The 20,544-nt window shown below is 53.9% G+C and overlaps 9 protein-coding genes across 9 annotated transcripts; 5 read left to right on the plus strand and 4 right to left on the minus strand.

Moving 5' to 3' along the window:
* Positions 1 to 189: 189 nt before the first annotated feature.
* BO80DRAFT_438365 (SGF11 family protein) lies at positions 190 to 1,256 on the plus strand (the record flags this gene model as incomplete). Its single annotated transcript, XM_025721033.1, has 2 exons — positions 190 to 255; positions 336 to 1,256. The coding sequence occupies 2 exons, from the start codon at positions 190 to 192 to the stop codon at positions 1,254 to 1,256; spliced, it is 987 nt and encodes a 328-aa protein (XP_025571042.1).
* Positions 1,257 to 2,780: 1,524 nt separating this feature from the next.
* Positions 2,781 to 4,740, plus strand: BO80DRAFT_428865 (zf-C2HC5-domain-containing protein). Its single transcript, XM_025720338.1, has one exon. The coding sequence runs from the start codon at positions 2,849 to 2,851 to the stop codon at positions 4,388 to 4,390; it is 1,542 nt and encodes a 513-aa protein (XP_025571043.1). The 5' UTR covers positions 2,781 to 2,848; the 3' UTR covers positions 4,391 to 4,740.
* Positions 4,741 to 4,995: 255 nt separating this feature from the next.
* Positions 4,996 to 6,936, plus strand: BO80DRAFT_416248 (cytochrome P450). Its single transcript, XM_025718177.1, has 3 exons — positions 4,996 to 5,313; positions 5,377 to 5,967; positions 6,020 to 6,936. The coding sequence occupies exons 1-3, from the start codon at positions 5,236 to 5,238 to the stop codon at positions 6,902 to 6,904; spliced, it is 1,554 nt and encodes a 517-aa protein (XP_025571044.1). The 5' UTR covers positions 4,996 to 5,235; the 3' UTR covers positions 6,905 to 6,936.
* Positions 6,937 to 7,041: 105 nt separating this feature from the next.
* Positions 7,042 to 8,529, plus strand: BO80DRAFT_416251 (uncharacterized protein). Its single transcript, XM_025718178.1, has 3 exons — positions 7,042 to 7,375; positions 7,478 to 7,915; positions 8,042 to 8,529. The coding sequence occupies exons 1-3, from the start codon at positions 7,280 to 7,282 to the stop codon at positions 8,192 to 8,194; spliced, it is 687 nt and encodes a 228-aa protein (XP_025571045.1). The 5' UTR covers positions 7,042 to 7,279; the 3' UTR covers positions 8,195 to 8,529.
* BO80DRAFT_483865 (MDR family MFS transporter) lies at positions 8,491 to 10,394 on the minus strand (the record flags this gene model as incomplete). Its single annotated transcript, XM_025723448.1, has 3 exons — positions 8,491 to 9,184; positions 9,247 to 10,053; positions 10,104 to 10,394. The coding sequence occupies 3 exons, from the start codon at positions 10,392 to 10,394 to the stop codon at positions 8,540 to 8,542; spliced, it is 1,743 nt and encodes a 580-aa protein (XP_025571046.1). The 3' UTR covers positions 8,491 to 8,539.
* A 903-nt stretch (positions 10,395 to 11,297) lies between these two features.
* glkA (glucokinase glkA) lies at positions 11,298 to 13,292 on the minus strand. Its single transcript, XM_025714374.1, has 2 exons — positions 12,751 to 13,292; positions 11,298 to 12,698 (listed from the first exon to the last, which is right to left on the minus strand). The coding sequence occupies exons 1-2, from the start codon at positions 12,931 to 12,933 to the stop codon at positions 11,397 to 11,399; spliced, it is 1,485 nt and encodes a 494-aa protein (XP_025571047.1). The 5' UTR covers positions 12,934 to 13,292; the 3' UTR covers positions 11,298 to 11,396.
* Positions 13,293 to 14,639: 1,347 nt separating this feature from the next.
* BO80DRAFT_468383 (Mic19 family protein) lies at positions 14,640 to 15,908 on the plus strand. The gene is made up of 3 exons (XM_025722928.1): positions 14,640 to 14,822; positions 15,034 to 15,091; positions 15,154 to 15,908. The coding sequence occupies exons 1-3, from the start codon at positions 14,767 to 14,769 to the stop codon at positions 15,694 to 15,696; spliced, it is 657 nt and encodes a 218-aa protein (XP_025571048.1). The 5' UTR covers positions 14,640 to 14,766; the 3' UTR covers positions 15,697 to 15,908.
* Positions 15,909 to 15,936: 28 nt separating this feature from the next.
* BO80DRAFT_391263 (ribonuclease P/MRP protein subunit POP1) lies at positions 15,937 to 18,852 on the minus strand. The gene is made up of 2 exons (XM_025717176.1): positions 18,404 to 18,852; positions 15,937 to 18,294 (listed from the first exon to the last, which is right to left on the minus strand). Exons 1-2 carry the CDS (start codon positions 18,740 to 18,742, stop codon positions 16,006 to 16,008), a joined length of 2,628 nt encoding a protein of 875 aa, XP_025571049.1. The 5' UTR covers positions 18,743 to 18,852; the 3' UTR covers positions 15,937 to 16,005.
* A 355-nt stretch (positions 18,853 to 19,207) lies between these two features.
* On the minus strand, positions 19,208 to 19,924 carry BO80DRAFT_438372 (peroxiredoxin family protein; the record flags this gene model as incomplete). The annotated part of the gene is made up of 4 exons (XM_025721034.1): positions 19,208 to 19,243; positions 19,297 to 19,440; positions 19,492 to 19,768; positions 19,875 to 19,924. The coding sequence occupies 4 exons, from the start codon at positions 19,922 to 19,924 to the stop codon at positions 19,208 to 19,210; spliced, it is 507 nt and encodes a 168-aa protein (XP_025571050.1).
* Positions 19,925 to 20,544: the final 620 nt, after the last annotated feature.

A 20,544-nucleotide genomic window follows, 5' to 3' on the forward strand; every position in this document is an offset into this window, starting at 1 on the left:
AACTGTTGCCTATACTTTGCGTCGCGTTATCCACTGGGACGGCGTTTGTGGCCTGCAATACTGCTTCAAACCAACGTGCATGGGCACCTCAGACCTGGCCATTCCACAATCTTCCGCGTTGTCATACGGCCTTGGAGCTCTAGGTTCTCCAGCTCTAACAACTGTCAGTCTACCAAGAATATCGTCGAAATGGGTGAGCCGAATGGATCCGGAGAACATGGGAGTTCCTTTCCTTCAGGAACGCTTGCAAAGTTGGTATGTTCATGTCGGGTTAGCGCTTTGGCTGCAGACCAAAGCGCACTAGGACCTTCATCAATCGGTGCTGACAGCCATAGACGTGTGATTTACTCGATGACACGTTTTACAACATCATCCACGATATCGTGGCTAAGGTGCATCGCGATGAGAAGGTCTCCCGTATGCGCTCAGCGGTGGTCACTGCAAGACAGAAAGCCGACGAAGAGGCTGCCAAACGTCGTGAAGAGAGCGGGAAGCCGGCTGGCGCATTCAAGCCTGGTGACCTCGATTTCGAGGAATTGAAAGATATCCACGTTGAGACTGACGCAGCCGTCTTCGATGAAGGCAAGGTTTATCTTAAGGGTAACCCCCTTCAAACGACGAAAGAAGTCATCTGCCCGGACTGCCGATTGCCTCGTCTGCTGTACCCGGTGACCGGTGTTGGGGCTCGGCCTCCCCCAGATCCGTACCGAGAGTACTGTCAGAAACAGCCAATGATCAGCAAACCGGGGCATGATGTGCATGGGAATCCATTCGCTACGGATAAATTGAATCCAAAAAAGAAGAAGCAGACGAATACTTCCAATACACCCGCGTCAAGCCCTCCTACGACACCTGACAGTTCTTTCAAACAGGCAGCTCCGGAGAAGGTGTCATTTCCGACGGTGAAATGCCCCAATTGCCCTAGGTACTTCGTGGTGACTCGAGTTGCGCAGCATTTGGATAGGTGCTTGGGTCTGTCAGGACGACAGACCAACCGAAACAAGACTCCCATGGAGAATGGCGCCAGCACACCCAGTTCAGCCCCGCCCAAACGCCCCCTCGTCGACGATGACGCTCCAACGGCACTCCCGCCGAAGAAGAAGAAATTAGGAGCTCCGAAGAAGCTGTCTGGAAAGAAGCCACCTCCGCCCAGCAAACTCAAGAACGGGCTGACACCCGATATGGCCGCGGCAAGCGATGCGGCTGGTTCTGGTGATGGTGAGATAAAGACGGAGGCGAACGGGGACAATGCATAGGCCGCTGATCTTGTCTTCTCTCTTACTTTTCCTTCTCATACCTTTCTACTTCCTTTTCAACATTATTTACATTGTTTCTCGCGGACTGCGGATCTGTCTGCATCTGTCTGCATTGGGGACGAGACTTTGGACATAGTCTCCGTTTGCTTAACGATATTGACGTAAATACCCGGCATCACGGCGTCAACGGGAACTTACACTAGTACTTTCGAGTCGGGAAGTCTGGGACATGCTCAGCATCGTCTCAAGTCATTCGTTATCTCTTCTCGACACGTGCTTAGTGCTTTCTGATATTTAATAATAGACGCTTATGCGGTTGCATGTACAATATTCTGGCAGTGTCAGCTGGGGCACCTGCAATCAACTGATGATTCCAAAATCTTACGTATATACACGGCTCAGATGAATGAGCAAATGTTGGTGAAATGACATGAAGTAGGCAGTTAAGTTTGACTCAATGGCAGTCCAACCGGTTACATGAGCGACCAATTGACATGCCAGTGACTCCAAGGCTCAACAGGCTCATTGAATCAGGAAACCCGAGTCAACTGAGATAATGATTCACCCATTCAGACACATGTATACAAGCAGGGAACTGCGCTCGTAGGAGCTATCTAGGCTTTATGACTTACTACTATGAGACCTAGCTACTATACCATAATGCCAATCTAGCTTTTAATATGGGTGCCGGGCCGCAACCCCAATAGCAACAAGAAACACTATATCGGTCCTATCAATGAAACATCCGGGAAGGTTCTCGTCCTACCATCGAATGAGATATGAGCAATGTAAGAATATTACTGTATCTCTGCGGACTAGTCTCGTTATAGAGCTGTTCCTCTAGCACAGATACACATTATACATGTTGAAACTCCCAGATATTAGATATCGCCAGTCCTTTAGAATATGGAACAACAACGAGGGCTTCAATGTGAGGGTTGTTTATATCCGCGAAAAGAGATCGCTCGAAATCTCTGTGAAGGAGGGCTAGGAGGATCGTACTCGCGTGGATTGCATCAAGGAGAGTAGTTCAACGCTAACGTTCAGTATCTGCAATTTTTTTTGAGACTTAAGAACCGGGTTTGGAAGATGACACTACTACTAGTGAGAATGTCATACATTTGTTGAAACACGGAAGAATGAGTGTGATATTTTAGATGCTGGAGGCTGCTTTCACCTTAGATATATTTGCAGGCGCTAGAGCTGGATTGGTTCTAAAAGACCATAGTGTATATACATTGGCTTGGTGTGACAAAATGGACTATATCGCATGGTGACTGCTATGCAGGTTAGGGCTGTTCGGGTACTTATGCGCATAATTGATTTATAGCTTTGTAAAAGTGAAGTGAACGGTGACCCTAAGATTATGTATAAGAGTATAACGAACTACAGTATTCGTATATGTCACTTTGTTGTAGTTATGCAGCGATGCTATGAAGATTAGCGGCCTGAAAAGTATGGCACCCGCACCCATCGGCATCATCCGTCATCATGCCCGTCCCTCAATAATCCTTCAACTCTTGAAACAGCATCCACCATGAGCAATCTTCTGCTCACTCGTCCACACCTCGCATAACCTTCATCCCTCCGAAATGAGCAACCCCGGACTTATCTCTTGGGGCGTCCCCCGACTGTCCCAACTTCTCCCGCTGGACGAGGAGTCGCTCACGCAGATCATCACCTACGCCGCCAGCCTCCCCAAGGAAGAGGGCGCCAATCACCTCAAAAACCTCCTCGGAGATTCTCCCGCCGCCTTCGAATTTATTGCTGCCTTCAGTTCGCGACGAGACCCTCCACGATCCGAGGCGCCATCGCCAGCACCATCCGCCACACCCAAGAACAATTACGCAGGGACGGGATCGAAGAGGGGCAAGAAGTCGAAGCCACCACTCCACAGCGCCGGGCCTGTACGTCGGCCAGACAACTTCGGGAATGTGACGGGGGGCTACCGCAAGGAGGACCAGGATGAGGATTACATGCCGGTGTCGTCACGGAGCAGACAAGATGCGAGCACGAGGAAAGGCGCACAGGATACCGGTCCATCTCCGCTGATGTCGTCGCGCGAGGCATCCGCTTCCTCGTCGCGGAACCAATCGCCTGCTCCGAAGCCAACTCCAGCCAAGAACCCGCCCTCTGCAGCGGGCCCCGTGATCTCGGATCTCCTGCCAAACGTGAAATCAAAAGCGGCCAAGTCTGCCTCTCGAACGGGTGGCAGTACGGCGACCGGTTCCTCGTCCAAAGGATCGCTGACTACGAATAATATTAATGATTTGACGGCGGCTATCGCCGCTCTGGAGGTCTCTACGAATCCGACGCTGAGCAGCGGCCCCCGCAAGTGTACCTGCTACGCTAGTATCCATCCTCTCTTTGACCCGGCGCCGAACTGTCTCAACTGCGGCAAGATTATTTGCTCGCTGGAAGGGCTCCAGCCGTGTTCGTTCTGCGGAACGCCGCTACTGTCGAATGACGAGATCCAGAGCATGATTCGGGAGCTGCGGGCGGAGCGCGGGCAGGAGAAGATGCGCGCACACAACGAGGGTGTACATCGGGAGGGCGGACCGGGATTAGCAGTGCCCAGCAAACTGGACGCTGCCAAGGCCCATCGAGATAAACTGCTCGCGTTCCAGGCGCAGAACGCCAAGCGAACGCGTGTTGTCGATGAAGCGGCGGATTTCGAGACTCCAAATGTCGCGTCAACGCTGTGGATGACCCCTGCGCAGCGGGCACTAGCCTTGAAGAAACAGCAGCGGATTATGCGGGAGATGGAGGAAAAAGCACGGCCAGAATGGGAGAAGAAGAAGACTATCATGAGTCTGGATATCAAGGGCGGAAAGGTGAGGCGAGTCTATCAATCAGCTGGGCCCGCGGAAACAGGTCCTTCTGCCGAGGAAGAAGCAGAAGCCAAGGCAGAGGAGGAGCTTAGGGATGGGCACAGAGATAGCAGCGGCAAAGCATTCAGCCATAATCCTCTGCTGGCGGCCGGAGGACTGTTGCGACCGGTTTGGAAGTCGGCAGAGGGAGAGCAAGCGGACTCGGGACGCAAGGAGCGCAAGCAAACCTGGCGGCGAGTCCAGGATGATAATGATGATAACGAGCAGTGGATCCTCGATGGCGGTCTTCACGGACACACCTGAGACAGCCATTCACCGCCCACTGTGGCATGCTAGCCGAGCAGTACCGAGCAAGCACATGTGCTGATGAGCTGACTGATAAGCGGACTGATAGGGGCAGTGATTGGGCTGTTGAGATTATGCCGTCATATCACATCCGGAGGGTCCATGAATGAACTTGGATCGATAAGCAATGCCCTGGGTAGTGCAAGCCAGGCAGAGCATAGCACAAGTGATCTATACTCTCCGATAGTCACTGGCATGACGTGAGACGATGTGTAGCATGCTCATGACAAATGAACCGGCAACAGCTAATACTACGGACCACGACCATCGCAACAGTAGAGAACATACCAGATCCTCCCTACCTAACCAATACCCTCACCCACCAACCCATCACCATAGACCGTAGCCCGTAAAACGGGAATCAACAAGACTCGCCACGACGAGTCCCCAGCTCCCCCAAACAAAAGTCCCATGGAAGCCACCCTCCGTCCCCAAGACGAGAACGAGGAGAGGAGAAACGAGGAGGGGCAGACAACCGTAACTAACCGAGCCGAAAGAAAGGCTATAAAGTGGACGAACCTACCCCCAAGGGTTTATCGTAAAAGACAACCCGGCCAACAAAAGTATCTGTCTGGATCGACATAATTTCTGATATCGGGGACGCCTTTCGTCATTGTTCTTGTGCTGTGCCTTCCGGTTGCGGGCGATTTCCCGAATCCTCGGTTGGGCGCGGTTAACTTCGGGCTTCAGCTCGACCTGTATACTCCGCCATCCTGGGTCTTAGTTTCGGCTCGGAGATCATTTGTGGGTTATTTTTAGGGTCGGAGACGGAGTTGAGTTGTATAGTGCGGGGTTGCAAAAAGATGTTGGCTCAGATTGGTTGGGATGTGGTGTCGGTTGGGTGTATAGGGTGGGGGGTTGGAGTGTTGGTGTTGGGGTTGGTATGTTTTGTTCATGCTGTTCCGAGTACTACTCCTCCCTGGTCTATAAGCTAACATGTCTAGTCTCTTGTCTATGCCGTTTACAACCGCTTCTTCCATCCTCTTCGTCGGATTCCAGGGCCGTTCCTCGCGTCGCTTACCCCCTGGGTACAACTCTATCATGGCCTCCAAGGAGACCGACACCTGTGGCTTCATGCTCTTCATGAACAATATGGCTCTCACGTTCGTGTCGCCCCTAATTTTGTTTCGGTGAACACTGCCGAAGGCCTGCACGACATCTACGGCCACGGCAAACGGTTCAAGAAAGCCGATTTCTACAATGCCTTTCCCGCCATCAAGGGTGTGTACAACACCCACAACGCCATCGACAAGGTCATGCACGGCCGGAAGCGCCGGGTCCTGAGCCAGGCCTTCTCTGACCATGCCCTCCAGAGCATGGAGGACGTGATGCTGCTGCACGTCCGCCAGCTGTGCACCGGCCTCGCTAATGCCCAAAAGACTGGCCAGGTGCAGGACATGGGCCGGTGGTTCAGCTACCTCACCTATGACGTGATGGGGGAGCTGTGCTTCGGGAAGAGTTTCGACATGTTGATTGAGAGTAGTCGTCGGCGACTGATTGAGCTGGTTGACCGGGCTGCGAACCGGCATTACGTGGTATGTTCTCTCCCTCGCACACCAGTACCATCGACATGCTGACAGCATCCAGTGCGGGCTCTGGATGCCCCTGGACCGATGGCACCTGGACCAGATCTTCATCCACCGACTCACCAATGATCGCTGGAACTTCATCATGAACTCGCGCGTCGAGGCGAACAAACGCGCCCAGGAGCGTACACAGGCCGGCCACGACGCCAAAAAGGACTTCTTCTACTACCTGCTGAACGCGCGGGATCCCGAAACGGGCCAGGGCCTGACGACGCCGGAGCTCTGGGGCGAGGCCAACGTGCTGATGATCGCGGGGAGTGATACGACGTCGACGACGCTGGCCGCGGCGATCTTCTATCTGGTGCGGACGCCACACGCGATGGCGAAGCTGAAGAAGGAGATCCGGGAGAATTTCGCGTCAGTAGAGGACATCGTGACGGGCAGTAAGCTGAACGAGATGGTGTATCTGAAGGCGTGTCTGGATGAGGCGCTCCGCCTGGCGCCGGCAGTGCCCGGGGCGCCTCCGCGCGAGGTGATGACGGGCGGAGCGATGGTGGACGGGGTGTTCCTGCCCGCGGGGACGGATTGTGGGACGCCGACGTACTCGATCCACCGGCAGGCGAAGTACTATCGGCAGCCCGGGGCGTATGTGCCGGAACGGTGGATCGAGGGGGCGATCTGTCAGACGAACCTGGAGACGTGGCAGACCACGCGCGAGGACGTGGAGGTGGCGCGGAGGGCATTCTGTCCGTTTAGCATTGGGCCGCGGGGCTGTATTGGCAAAAGCATGGCGTTTATGGAGATGCGACTGACGCTGGGGCGGGTGCTGTTCCGGTTTGATCTGGAGTTGGCCGATCGCCGGGGAGAGGATGAAGAGGGGCATTTTGCCCTGGTTGACCATTTCACCAGTGCAAAGGAGGGGCCGGATGTGCTGGTGCGGGCTTGATTACTATCACTATTACAATGCAGTGTCGACTCAAAAACCCAAGCTTTGTAGACCAAGGTAATAGAAGAAGTAGAACAAGTAAGACATGCAAAAGGACACGTGCCCACACGCGCTTCACCCAACTCACCTCAACTATGTGAATGCTATGCTAAACAGCAGACCAAGAGCACCACCTTCATTTCCTGAACCGATCTCATCATTCAACCTATCCGATCTTTTCCTTGAACTGACTGATCATCATGTCCACTCCTTGATCCTTCATAGACACCACACTCCCATTTAAACATACACCCATACACTCATCCCAAACAACAAAGACCTCACAATAAAAGGAGAAGAGAAAGAAAGAAAGAAAAAGGAGGAAGAAGAAGAAGAATGCCCTCCCCCCTAACAACCACCTTCATCCAATCCACCATCCTCAACGCCATCGCCAACCTCCTGGCCCAGATCATAGATCATCATCGGAAATCCGTAAGCCCCCAAAATGAGAAGGAGATATCTACCCACCTACCTATAATAAAGAAAAATAAAAATAAAAAGAAGAAGAGAATGGTGATAATAATAATATCCAAGAAATCCACATTCACCATAAACACCCCCGCTCTCCTCCAATTCCTCATCTACGGGATTCTCATCGTCCCCATCAATTTCATCTGGCAGAGGTATCTGGAGGAGAAGTTTCCGGGGGCGTTACTTTTCCGACGATCACCTGCACCTGCACCACCACCACCACCACCAACTATCTCCACTAATACCAAGAAGAAAAGAAATGAAGGTGATGTATACATTTCCATTCCTGCCATCACTGGCACATCCACAACACTAAAAGAGAAACCTTTCCAACCCAAAGCACGAGGATGGGGAAGAGGCAGGGGGGGATGGACCAACTTCCTCATGAAATTCCTCCTCGATCAAACCATCGGCAGCGTGATGAATATTGTGCTCTTTGTGGTGTTGATTAATTTACTCAAGGGGGTGGATGTGGCGGGGGTGGTGGGATTAGTTCAGTTGGTTAGTATATACCCTTTCTCTTTCCCAGTTTCCCTTGGTTTAGGTTCTCTTCATTTGAAGAGAAGGGCATATTGGGAGTATGGGTGGTGGTGGTGGTAATGGTAGTGGCTAATGGGTATTGTGTAGGACTTCAAACCTATCATGATTGCCCGACTCAAGTATCGGCCGCTGGTATCCATGCTCATGTATACTGTGGTGCCGGTCGATCGACGCGTCGTGTTTGGAAGTGCGTGTGGGGTCGTTTGGGGGGTGTATTTGAGTTTGTATGCTGTTGTTTAGATTCTTTCTTCTCCTTTTCCTTCCTTATTTTCTTTTCGTGGGTTTTGTATCTTTGGTAGTAATGTTGGGTGGATGTTGGATTTGGGATATATGTCGGTTGGTGTCTGCCTGTCTCTCTGGTTGGGTTTGGGTTTGCTGGTTGGCAGCCTGTTCATTCTCTGATTTTTTCTTATGTTTCTTCCTGTCTACTGCTGTTGATTGTCTTCTGAGCGATACCGATACCTCGTTCGTATTGATTATCTCTTGATTCATCTATCTTGCTGTACTCCCACGTACACAAATAGCAAAGCAATAGCAAAGCAATAGCAAAGCAATAGCAAAGCAATAGCAAGCACTAGCACGCAACTAAGCACCCGCCACCTCCATCTTCCTCCCCCGGACCGAAATCCACTCAATCGGCAACGCCCCGAAAAGACACAACGCTCCCATCGCCACCCCCACATAGAACGTCGTCGTCACGGCCCCATTATACGCCTCCAACACCGCCGGCAACTGATCCGCAGACACCACCTTGCGCAACATCGTCGCCCCCGCCTGCACCACGCTGGTCGCGTCCACGCCCGGAACCTTGGCCAGGTTCTTGTGCAGCTCGTTCTGGAAGACGTTTTGCGCCACCGACACGAACAGTGCCCCGCCTAGCGTCTGTCCGAATGTGACGATTGCTGTCGCGCTGGGTACGTCCGTGATGGCTTGCGAGGCTTGCACGGCCATCATGGGCTGTTGCATGCCGAACCCGGCGCCCATGCCTAGAATGACCTGGTAGCCGATCCAGTGGCCGGCCGAGGAGTCGACTGTCATGGTGGAGAGGAGGCCGCCGCCGATGGCGAGGAGGGCGGGGGAGATCAGCATGAATGGGGTGTAGTATCCGAACGTGGAGACACAGGCACCGGCCACGATGGAGAAGATGACGACGCCGAGTAGCATGGGTAGGTTCATGATGCCGGATTTGGTGGCGCTGACGCCTTTGATGGCTTGGAACCAGATGGGGAGCTGAATCGTTAGCAGGGCCCCATAGAAGGTGCATGTTAGAATATTCCGGGAACAGAACGCACATAGTAGATGAATACGAAGAATGAGCCACCAACGCAAAAGCTGAACAACGCAGCACCCCACACGTTCCGGTTCTTGATCAGTCGCGGAGGCACTGTGGCTTTCTCCTTTTCGAAGATCTGCAGCACGATGAAAATGCCAATGAGCACTGCGAACAGCACCAATAGAGCGATTATACGGCCGTTGCTCCACGCATAGGTGGTTCCGCCCCATTGTAGTGCCAACAGGACGCAGATGATTCCCGGTAGAAAGACACAAGTCCCGGGTATATCGAACTGGGATAACTGGTCCTTGATCCCCGAGTTGCTCTTCACGGACCGAGGCGCCTTGAAGAAAAATAGTATGAAGAAGATCGTGGCACCGCCAATGGGAAGATTAATGTAGAAGCACCACCGCCAGCTGATGTGGTCGGTAAACGCACCGCCCATCAAAGGACCCGCTACGCTGGCGATCCCATACATCGAAGTCATAGCCCCAGCAAAGATGGGCCTCCATTCTAGTGGCGCAGTCTGCGAGATAATGAGCATGGCCCCAGAGAAGAGCCCTGCAGCTCCCAGACCAGCAATCGCCCGTCCGAGGATCAGTGCCACCGAGTTGGGAGCAGCTCCGCAGATCAAGGATCCGATTTCGAAGAGCGCGAGCCCAATCAGGTAGATCCATTTGGTCGAATAGAATGTGTATAGTTTGCCAAACGCTAGTATCAGACAGCAAGAGGTAAGAAGGTAGGCACTGCCGTACCAGCCCACGTCGTCGAGAGACTTGAACTGGTCTGTGATCTTGGGGATTGCCGTCGCTAGAACCGTGTTGTCCTTCAGCCATCAGCAAGGGTTCATTGTAATATGAATGTGAGGTGACTCACCAAAGCTATGCAGAAGATCGACAGGCAGAGACCGATGACAATCAGCGCGAGCCTCCACGATGTGGGATACTCGGGCTGGGCCTCCGCGTTATTGCTGTGTACCGAGCTGGGGCCTTTGATCTCCTGCGCGTCATCGGTGCGTGAATGTGTGGAAGCATCTCGCGCAGAGTCAACAAGAGTGCTCTCTCTATCCATCGAGGACTTCCTGGCGGAACTAGTCCCCGTCCCCATCGATTTGAGTGGTCTCAGCTCAGCAGGATCTCGCTGCACGTGGGGATTAGCAGCGTTCATGGCCACAATAGTATCCGCTATAGATATCAAGCCCGCCTAACGCCAACAACTATACTATACCTCGCAGTGTGATTAACAGCAGTATACTCTTAGCAGTCATTAGAGAAACAAAAGAGCCAGGAAATGCCGGCCAGGAAGGAAGTCCGGGTCACGGAAGAGCAAGTTGCCGCTGGCTGACGGGGATTGTCGTAATGAAAGGCAACTTGTGTCACCATTTCGAAGCCATGCCAGTCAGGCCGACAGACTGGGCTGTCACCCCTTACTTGCCATGATTCCAGGGATCGGATTCACCACGATTGTCAGGTTGTGCAGGCTGCCAGTACTCAATGGTCAGCGTGACGGCCCAGCGAGGTCACACTGCGCGGGGTTTGCTTCTGATATTCGTCGGCATCGGCAACATTTCCATCCGGACACGATGTCGATGCATCTGGACAGTCTTGATCACCGGGCGCGGGGGATCAACATGACAGGAGGTCTGGAGGAAGGAATTGAGTTTGATCGGATAATAAGTATGTGCCCCTGAGGCAAGGTGGCGGCTGCATCTAGACTAAGGCCTGCGCGCTGATCACATCGCTTAATTCTCCTCCGGATGCGCCCAGCAAACTTAAAGCGACGTCGACTAAATAAAGCCAGGTCAGACGCTATTGAATTATGTTCCGACTCGGAACTGCATCTGGCTGCAGTGGCGGCAATAGCATCGCCCTGGCTTCCTTCTTTGTCCCTTCGGTTGGGTTTGAAATAAACAGGGATCTAGGCTGGAGGTCGGGCTACTGGTAGTGTACACACCAGCATTACTCCGAACCATCGAACTAGGTACTGAATTACTTGTGGCTAGGTCTGCACGAGATAGACTCAAAAAATCATTCAACCTAGGATATATCCAGTTCCAATAGCTGTACAACGCCGTAAAAAAGCCCAAACCTTCTTTCCAACCGCTAACACCGAACCAATGCGGAACTCCAACCTGCTCGCTGCTAGCAAGTTGCACATAGACCAGCAACACTATTGTGACTTTCGGCGGCTTTCTTCCTTGCTGGCAACGAGGGCGATCAGAGCAGCTCCCACGCCGCTGCCGTCCTTGGAGATACCGATGCGGATCTTCTCGTTACCGGCTTCACCCACCTCGGGCACTTCCCGGAGGGCGTCCCGCATGTATCCTTCAAAGTTGGGGTAAAATTCCACCAGACTGCCATCCACACCAATGTCCACGAGGTCATCACTCTGCAGCTTGCCGGTAGAGATGAGGACGGCAGCCAACGGCACGGCACTCAGACGAGCAGCGCGCTTACCGATGGCATGCACAACGGTCTGAAGCGCCTTGCAGTCCTCAACGCTGGGGTGCTCGATCCGGAGATGATCCCTCAAAGCCGTCTTGGTCTGCTCCAGGTCCTCGGTCTTGTCAGCCTCGACCAGACTCAACAGGCTCGTATCGATACCCCACTGCCGGTACAAGGATGACTCCTTCGGCACAGAAACAGTAGACGCGCTTGACTTGAGGAAGCCCGGGGATGGGTTGCGGTGCATGTCCAGCATGACACGACGCAAGATCTCACCCAGGAACATACCCGAGACGCGCTTCTCAAACATCTGGATGCCCGGGTTGTTGCTATCGGCATCCAGCTGCTGGTCATAGATGGTGTTGGGCAGGACGCTCAGGTGGTTGTCGAAGCTGCCCCATTCGGCGTTGATGATCATCTCACCCGTGGTCTTATCATATGTCGAGTGCTCAATGGTCTGCAGCTTGGTGATCCGGTCAAGCTTCTCCACATAGGCTCCGTTGGTGCCCGTGCCAAAGATGGCCCCGAGGAAGGTGCCCGTCTCGCCAGGAGAGGTGTATGAGCGGGCCATCAAGGTTCCCACGGTGTCATTGACGAGGGCTGCCACGCGCACCGGGAGTCCCAGCTCATCGATGGCGCTCTGCAGCAACGCGCAGACATCTTGGCCCACGGCGTCGGGAATGTCGAAGCCCTTCGTCCAGCGAATCAGGGTACCCTTGTTGATTCCCAGCTGACGCACGGGGAAACTGAAGGTGAAGCCCAAGTCAAACAGGTCCTCCTCACAGTTACCATTCTTCTCGTTGCGGCGGCGGAGGTGGGCTTCAAAGTGTTCGTTGTGGTGGATGCGCAGGAACGCTTCGATCTGGCGGGCCAAGAACAAGAAAAGATCCTTGGCGGTCCCTGACGACATGGTCTCGCGAGGAATCATGATCTTGGACTGGGTGAGGGAAAAGGTGGTGTCTCCATGCAGATCGATCGAACACACGCGGAAGTTGGTGCCGCCGAGATCTACTGCCAGGTACAATCCCTGCAACAGGTCAGCTGCCATGCTTCACGGATGGTGATTGGCTTGAGGTTACCTTTTCAGTGCCATTGGGTACCGCAGTGACATAGGTTGGGATCTGACTGAGGGTCGTGTGCTCCTTGGACAGACCCTCATCGATCTCGCGGATGTATTCCGTCACGCCGCGCCGCACCTCTGCAGCGGGGTAGTCGAACTGGCGGGCAATGCGCGCCGCCTCGTCGAGCAGAGCAGAAGACATGGTGATATGAGGAGGAATGTTTATGGAAAAGATGTGAGAAGAGGAAAAGAACCTCGAGGTGGATGTTGAGACACAAAGAATAAATCCAGGGTGGAAAAGTGGTAGGGATTGATGGGGTGGTGGGGTTGACTACCAGCAAGTGAATGCTAGGAAGTAAATATGGGGAGGGCCGCGGAGCCTGGAGAGATTGGGGAAGATGGAGGAGAAGACTAAGACAGGAGAAAACAGAATACGAGGTCAAGACAAATCTCCGGAATGAGCACGGGATGATGAAGGGGATTGCGGGCGTATTAATACTCGCAATGAAGCCCTGCCCACATCTTCGTTGCGCTGGAGGGGTCGATGAGGTCAGTCCGACGGGCAAAAAGCCAACGGGAACGCCGGGTTCGCCGGCTTTGCCAGTCATGGTCAAAGGCGCTCGTTTCTTCCCCTCTCCTCTTCCGAGTTCTCGCGTGGTGCCGATGTCTTTCCTACTTTCCCTGTCCCAGGTTTCTGACTAGTGCCCCTCTCTCCAGTCTCCAGATGCCACTCCTCGCACTAAGTGGCCCAGTCGCTCTGCAAGACGGGGTTGCGGCGAGTCGGTAGCGAATCCGCCCGCACTATGCCATGACGCATGAAACCGGATGGTGGGGTTTCAGCCGTCGTTCACACCGGTGAGTGAGAAGTGGTTAGCAGCGAAGGAAATGGAAGGGGGAGGATAGGAAATTCGGAGGGGCCCAATGCCACAATGCCATTCTCGTGCTTGGCCCTCGCGTCATGGGGTGATGTTGGCCAGGCTGGCCCGTCTCCGGATGCGTTCGTCCGGGGCATGGGGGTTTGGGGAAGCTGGAGATGCTGACATGAGCAATGCCATGTGGGAAACACAAGAGATTCACGATTCACAATGCTCAGGCTCCCATGGTTGCTGGCTTCGTGGAGATAGGACAACGAGGTGTCAGTCAATTATGGTCAGGGGTTCAACGTAACCTTAAGTAACAGTCCGCCATGCAAGCAACCGCTGAGCAGACAGCCACGGCTGTTCATGCATGCTGCAGTATCATTGCGACATTTTCACCACACTGAATCCCAGTCTACAGAGTACGGTCTTGCTTTGCGGAGAATAAAGTGACTGCGTCACCAGAGACTCAAGTCTGACAGAGTACAAGACTGAACCAGTCTTCGTATGAGCTTCCACGTGAGCAAGTGAACACGGCTATATTATGGAACAAGGGAGCCGCAGCAGACCCTCGATGCATAAACTGAATGCAGCTCGTGATCTCACGACTAATCCGTACATCTTCAACATCTGTATGGCCAACAGTCCGTCATTTCACCAGTGAATGTTCACTAGACCAGTTCCTCCACTTGATAAAACACCAAGTATAGAAGTCAGAACAATCACCTATCAAGACAACGATTTAATGCCACAGTAAGAGTCGCAATCTAGTATACTTTACTCGAACCAATACCCCGGTCACCAGCTGCATCTCTACCCAACCCAGCGTCCAAGAAAGTAAAAAGCGCGGCCAAAAACGGAACCCAGTTGACTCCGTGACTAATAGAGTAGTATCAGGCCTGAGGCATGACATTCAAGGCACTGAGGCATCATAACAATCAGGCATCAAGGCATCTAGGTTCAACGTAATTCAGGCATGCAGCACATGACTAATCCACGTGACCCGGCGGAAGTCGGCTTCAGAAACAACGATATGCAATTCCGTCCGACGACCAGGAATTGCCCTCGATCAGTTCTCTCGGCGGCCATTGCGGTGTTCCACTGACTTTGCCCCTCTCCGCTCCGGCCACAGAACCAGCCAGCTCAGGCAGCAGCAAGCACACGAACCTCCGCACATCATGGGCGCCGGCAGCTCCAAGCCCGCGGCTTCGGCCGACTCGCACGTTTTCTCGAGGTAGGTCTGCTTGCTGCAGTTATATATGTCCTGCTTGTGAGATTGTGAGACGGATGTGGACATTGGCATGCTCGATGGGTCATCTAGACCCGTATCAAGTCATTGATACTGGTGTTCAGAATGACTTGCATCACAACCCTGCCATATATCCAACCCAATCCCAATCACATCACCAAATAATATATGACAGGCCCAGCTAATGCATATACAGTTCCTCCCCCGTTCAATTCTCCGCCAACTTCGTCGACGCCCTCCAGTCCAACACCGAGGTACATTCCCCCTCCCCCAAACTCACACCCACCCACCCACCTAACATAATCCCCAACCACAGACCGATTCCGCCCGTGCCCGATCCCTGGAACTCCAAATCCAAGCGCGCGTATCCGAAGAACTCGAGCGCCTGCGCGCCCGCGAACAGCAAACCCTCGCCGAAATCGAGAAGAAGCTCGCCGAAGTGCGCGACTCGAGCCCCTCTCCCGCCGGCCCCCTCACCACATCCACCAACGGAGCCTCCTCTTCCTCCTACTACCCACCGGGATCGTTGGATCTGGATGCGCCCCGGATTCCGTTCGCGGGCCGCGAATCGCTCCCTATGCCTGTTGAGGCGGTGCAGCAGCAGCAGCAGTCCACTCCCATTAACCGGGAACTGTCGCGGGAGACGGTGAATAGTGAGATTGAGGAGCTCCGGGCGAAGTTGGAGGGACGGAAGAAGTTGATTGAGTTGGATGCCGGGATTGAGAAGGCTAGGTCGGAGGTCGTTAGTTGTTTGAGGTTGCATGATCGGAGACCTTTGGATTGTTGGAAGGAGGTCGAGACGTTTAAGAAGGAGGTTGCGAGATTGGAGGAGGGGTTTGTGGATCGTATTGTTGGGTAGATCCGTTTCCCTTTCTTTTCCGACTGATGGGATTTGATGGGCTTTATCAATAGAGTTGACTGCTGCAGTGGTGGTATTGGTGACGGGGTCTGTCTGTGCATGTTGTCATGTATATGTATACCTAGCTAGCTAGAAAAGGTTCCTAGCTTATTGTTTTCGGGCGGTTTATATGCTATGGTTGTAGATATGTAGGTTTGGGTTCGTACTGCTGGTTTCAGAGAATACTTTCATTTTGATTCTCCCTAGCAAACAGTCCAATTCATTGAGACACAGGGTATCATGTCTAAATTCCACATTATTCATACACCGTTATACGAGCTCCCAGAATCCCACCCGTGCCACCGTCTCACCCGCACTCCGGATGATACACATATTCTTCCCACTGGCTTTACCCTTACTCGAATCCGTATTCACCACCTTCGACAATTGGATGGACCCAATGCCCGTGCCCTTGCCTTCTGCGAGGTTGTAGTTACCCGTCGTGATGAACCCGATGAGATCTGCTTCTGTTGGAACCGGTAGGTGTTCCTGGCGGGCGTCTGCATCGGCGGACGGGGCAATGAGAGATGCGGCGAGACGTTGCCGAGCTTCCTCGGTATTGCCAGGGGCTTGTTGCTTTTGAGGTTGCTTTTGGGTATCGTCGGGCTTGGTTGATGCGAGGGAAAGCCATTTCTGGCGTAGTTCGGGATCGGTGGTTGGGAGACGGTAGATGCGGGCTCGGGGGGTGGGTGTTCCGCGGTGGAGGAGTGAGAGTTTGACGGTTGCCAGAGCTGAGGCGTTGATGGTGGAGGGAGGGTTCTTCAGTGTCTTAGCTGCCTCGGATGTTGACAGTTGGTGAATGTCCATCGGTGGGTAGATGACACTATCCTCAGGTTTGGCATCTTCGGGTTTGGCATCAGGTGCAGTCTCTGAAAGCTGTTCCTTATCCTTGCACTCTGTCGGACCCTGAACGAGCCTCTCCCAGTCGCAGGCCCAGCCACGTCCGACCTCACCCTTCTGGCCATTTTTCAGGTCAATGCTCTCAAACTCGGTTCTGCGCCCCTTCGGCCGCCGCTCCCACTCCTGCTTGGCCTCTTCCCTCTCCCGCAGGCCCCATTCCCAGCCTGCCCGGATGCCAGGGAAATCACCAGGAAACCAAGCCTCCCCTGACTCGAATGCGAGCTGCTGTTGTTCTTTCAAGCCTCCAAATCGTGGGTTCCCGCCGCTCGAGAGTGGATAGTACATTAGCGAGTACCAGAAAGGAAGTACGCATTTCCACGGGAGGAGAACAGTCCAGCTCCCCGGGGCGTTGCTGTTCTTAGAATAGACACTAGGTCGGCAGGCGAGAGCAATCACAGGTATCTTTGGATCAGTATCCTTCGCTGGCGGGCGTGTACCCGGGCCAGCTTCAGAACGACGCCGGTTGATAGCCTTCTGGCTAGGCAACTGGCGCGCAGCAGCCAACCGAGTGCGACGGTCGAAGAGAGCAGGCGCTGTCTGTGTGTTGTCCGGAGACCATGTTGAGAGCAAAATAGCCAGATCTTGCATCTGGCTGTCGGATGATGGCGGCTTCAGGGTCTTGGGCGGAAATTCGAGACGGGGATCGGAGACAGAGAAACCAAGAACAGCATTCTGTGGCAGAGACGAAGGATTCGATACCCCCAGGAGAGAGTTCCATGTAGCCTCCGGGCTATTCGCTGCAATATCCTTCCCATCCACAGCAACTGGCTTGAAAGACGCGAGCAATGCCTCCATTGCGCCTGGACCGGTGATTTCAATGCTGCCAATCTCGAACCGCAAATCTTCCACCATAACAGGAGGATTCTGCTTCTTCGAAATGCCCAGGAGTGCATTCCACAGCTGCAAAAACGCAGACGGGTGCACTCTCACAAATACCTTCTTCCTATCCTTCTGTTTCTTCCCCTTCCCAGCATCATCAGCATCAGCCATCTCCACATCCTCCCCCTTGGCCTCAGCACACCGAATCAACGTGACCGGCGCAATCGGCCTGCGTTCCCCCTCCCACTCAAACATCCACGCCCGCAAACACCTCGTCCCAGCCCTCCACTTCCTCCCCTTAACCCCCCAAGCATCCTGCCCATCAACCCCAACAGCCCTCAACACCCCCTCCAGGGCCTCCTCCGTCCCCTCCAACTGAATCGTAGCCACATAACTCATATCCCACGCCACAGCCCCCCTCGACCCCCTCGCCCGATGCGTAGGCCGATAACTCTTCTCCGTCGGCGACACGGGCAAGGCAAACCGCCACAACGGATTCTTCGACGTCGTCATATGCGCCCTCTTCGCATGAAACATATGCGTCGGCAGCCAAGTCTTGCACCGCTGTCGCTTCTTAAACTTCGCCTCCGGCGGATTCGGCCTCGACAATTTATTCTTCTTGATCTTCGGCACCCGCGGCGCAATCTCAAACGCATGACTGCCGGATTCTTCCAACGCCACTCGAGTCTCCTTATCCCGCTCCGCTTTCAAAGCCGCCCGCTTGGCTTTACTCTTCGCGTTCAGATTCTGTAATCGGCGGGCCGTTTCAAGTCGAATGCGCATCTGTTCCGTCGGTTTTCTCGTCCGGGATGATACAGTGGGGGTGTTGTCTTCGAGCATCTGCAATAATCATACCTCGTTAGATTTTATTCTTCCATACTCGAAGATAAACGAAACCAGCCCCCCTCCCCCCATCCAAAAAGCAAGATAAGAGGAAAGACAAACATACCTCTCTCTTCGCCCTCGCCCTCAACCTCTTCGGAACCCTCTTCACATTATGACTCGCCGTCCGTCGTCGCAACGACCTCGGCACTTTCTGAAACGCACGACTCGTCAACGCAGACTTCGATCGCTGCATCCCCGACTCCAGCGACCGGATCTCGAATTCCCTCGCCTCCACATAAGCCGCGACATTGAGTTCTCCGGACGCAGAAAGTGCAGCGTCGGCCGCCTGCACGGCGAGAGAGCGGGCATCGAACGTTTTGGCCCGCTTGCGGGCGGCGGCGGAGATGCCGTTCTGGTTGCCCGCGAAGCCGGGCTTGCGCTTCGAGGGAGGATTAAAGGCCATGGTGGCCGCGAAAGAGGTGGAGGTTCCGAAGGGGGGAGGGAAATAAAATGAGAGGGACGCTGGAAGTGGAATAAAGCTTCTGAACCCTGCGGTTCGGGCCTGGAATCATGAATTTGGATGGGTTGGTTTAGCGCGTCAAGTTCCCGGCCGACAGCCACCCCGACGCACAAAAGGCACGCACCAATGACAGCACCCGTCAGGCAATCCCAGCAACGCTTGGATGTCCTGGTTGTAGATCGTTCAGGCCGGGGTAGACTAGCTTGTCCAATGCAGTTTAAGGTTATTTTTTTTTACTGACATCATACGAGGGGAGAAAAAGTATTGTCGTAGCTTCGTACGTTGATTCTTTTATCTAGTGGCAAGTCTAGTTCTAATGCTTTGCCTTCTCAGGCCATTACCCCACTAACAGAATGTCAACGCTTTCTATCGGACCCCTGCCATGTCTATCGTCTTAAAATGACGCGTTTACAGGTTCTTGAGGATGGTCTCAGCGGAGGAGAACTGTACAATCGTAAGTAACCATTCAAGCCGTAGCAGTACAGTGTAAGTCTTACCTCGAGGTGGTTCTTAGCGGGCTCGCGCTTGGCGTAGGTGACCTTGCCGTGGTCGATGATGATGGCATAGCGACCAGTGCGGCCCTCCTCATCAGCCCAGCCGAGGCTCTTGGAGAAGCGGGCCTCGGGGTCGGAAAGGAAGAGCTACAGAGCAGTTAGCATGTTGTCAATTGAGAAGAGAAACGATTTGCATACGATGTCGTCACCGGTGACCTGGTTGGCCTTGCCCCAGGCGCTCATGACGTAGGCATCGTTGTAGGCAAGGACGGCAACAACGTCGACACCCTTCTCACGGAGCTCGGGAAGCTTCTCAGCGTACTCGGGGACGTGGCGGGCGGAGCAGACGGGGGTGAAAGCACCGGGGAGGGCGAAGAGGACGACCTTCTTGTCGGCCCACTCCTTGGAGGCGTAGTAGTTGATGGGGATACCGCAAGAGGTGATCTCACCCTTGTCCTCAGACCAGGGGATGTAGCTGTGGAGAGTTAAGGTCAGTGGATGCACATGAAGATGGGTTATGGTGGTGTTGCTAGCAGGGGCAAATGACAGTAGGTGGAGGGGGGAGAGGCAGAGAAACTCACGAGAAGACCACGTCAGCGGGGAAGCTGTCACCGGGGTTGATTCCAGACATTGTGATGAGATTGAGTGGTAGTAACGAGTACTAAAGAAAGAGTAAAAAGATTTGAGAGAGTTGTGGATGGAAGAAGTTGAGAGGGATTGGAGATGGTTATATAGGAAGGGAAGAGGGAAGAAAGAACGGACGGGGCAGGAGCCTGTGGCGGGTAATATATACCTTAGCTTCAGAAGATGGTTCCTGTCGGCGATCGCACGCGTAGTGAAAGCCAGCGAATAATGCGGCGACGGCCCGCCCAGGGCGCCATGAGGTGATCCGAAGCAGAAGGATACCGAAACCTTTCGATTGGTAGGGCTCGGAGGGGTCTGTATTATCAAGAAGACCGCCCGAGACTGAGGCGCCCCGCCATCCCCCCACCGGCACCACTCCCGGCTCTGGCCACCATATCTAGACCGTGTCGGTGACAAATCGCCCTCCGAGCCAGGATGCGTCGACTGTCTATCTACAGCATCGGAGGCGGCAGGGTTCAATCTTGAGCATTGCCCTTTCAGGACCGCCTCAGACGTCCATGGCTGATGGATCATGGCCCAAGAGGCTCGATACTCGATAGGTCTAGGTCTCAGCGAATCTAGTCCTTTGGCAGCAGTAATCATCCAAGTACAGCATGTTCTCATTCT

This window comes from Aspergillus ibericus, assembly GCF_003184845.1.
Source record: "Aspergillus ibericus CBS 121593 unplaced genomic scaffold BO80scaffold_53, whole genome shotgun sequence".
Lineage (NCBI taxonomy): Eukaryota > Fungi > Ascomycota > Eurotiomycetes > Eurotiales > Aspergillaceae > Aspergillus > Aspergillus ibericus.

Excerpts from the sequence above, each read along its gene's own strand:
- BO80DRAFT_416251 (XM_025718178.1), top strand. The coding sequence starts at position 7,280 with ATGCCCTCCCCCCTAACAACCACCTTCATCCAATCCACCATCCTCAAC. Across the intron at positions 7,376-7,477 it reads TAGATCATCATCGGAAATCC|AAATCCACATTCACCATAAA; the intron begins GTAAGCCCCCAA and ends ATAATATCCAAG. Across the intron at positions 7,916-8,041 it reads TGGTGGGATTAGTTCAGTTG|GACTTCAAACCTATCATGAT; the intron begins GTTAGTATATAC and ends GGTATTGTGTAG.
- BO80DRAFT_428865 (XM_025720338.1), top strand. The coding sequence starts at position 2,849 with ATGAGCAACCCCGGACTTATCTCTTGGGGCGTCCCCCGACTGTCCCAA.
- BO80DRAFT_468383 (XM_025722928.1), top strand. The coding sequence starts at position 14,767 with ATGGGCGCCGGCAGCTCCAAGCCCGCGGCTTCGGCCGACTCGCACGTT. Across the intron at positions 14,823-15,033 it reads GACTCGCACGTTTTCTCGAG|TTCCTCCCCCGTTCAATTCT; the intron begins GTAGGTCTGCTT and ends ATGCATATACAG. Across the intron at positions 15,092-15,153 it reads CCCTCCAGTCCAACACCGAG|ACCGATTCCGCCCGTGCCCG; the intron begins GTACATTCCCCC and ends CCCCAACCACAG.
- BO80DRAFT_416248 (XM_025718177.1), top strand. The coding sequence starts at position 5,236 with ATGTTGGCTCAGATTGGTTGGGATGTGGTGTCGGTTGGGTGTATAGGG. Across the intron at positions 5,314-5,376 it reads GAGTGTTGGTGTTGGGGTTG|TCTCTTGTCTATGCCGTTTA; the intron begins GTATGTTTTGTT and ends TAACATGTCTAG. Across the intron at positions 5,968-6,019 it reads CTGCGAACCGGCATTACGTG|TGCGGGCTCTGGATGCCCCT; the intron begins GTATGTTCTCTC and ends GACAGCATCCAG.
- BO80DRAFT_391263 (XM_025717176.1), bottom strand. The coding sequence starts at position 18,742 with ATGGCCTTTAATCCTCCCTCGAAGCGCAAGCCCGGCTTCGCGGGCAAC. Across the intron at positions 18,295-18,403 it reads GGGCGAGGGCGAAGAGAGAG|ATGCTCGAAGACAACACCCC; the intron begins GTATGTTTGTCT and ends TGATTATTGCAG.
- glkA (XM_025714374.1), bottom strand. The coding sequence starts at position 12,933 with ATGTCTTCTGCTCTGCTCGACGAGGCGGCGCGCATTGCCCGCCAGTTC. Across the intron at positions 12,699-12,750 it reads TACCCAATGGCACTGAAAAG|GGATTGTACCTGGCAGTAGA; the intron begins GTAACCTCAAGC and ends GACCTGTTGCAG.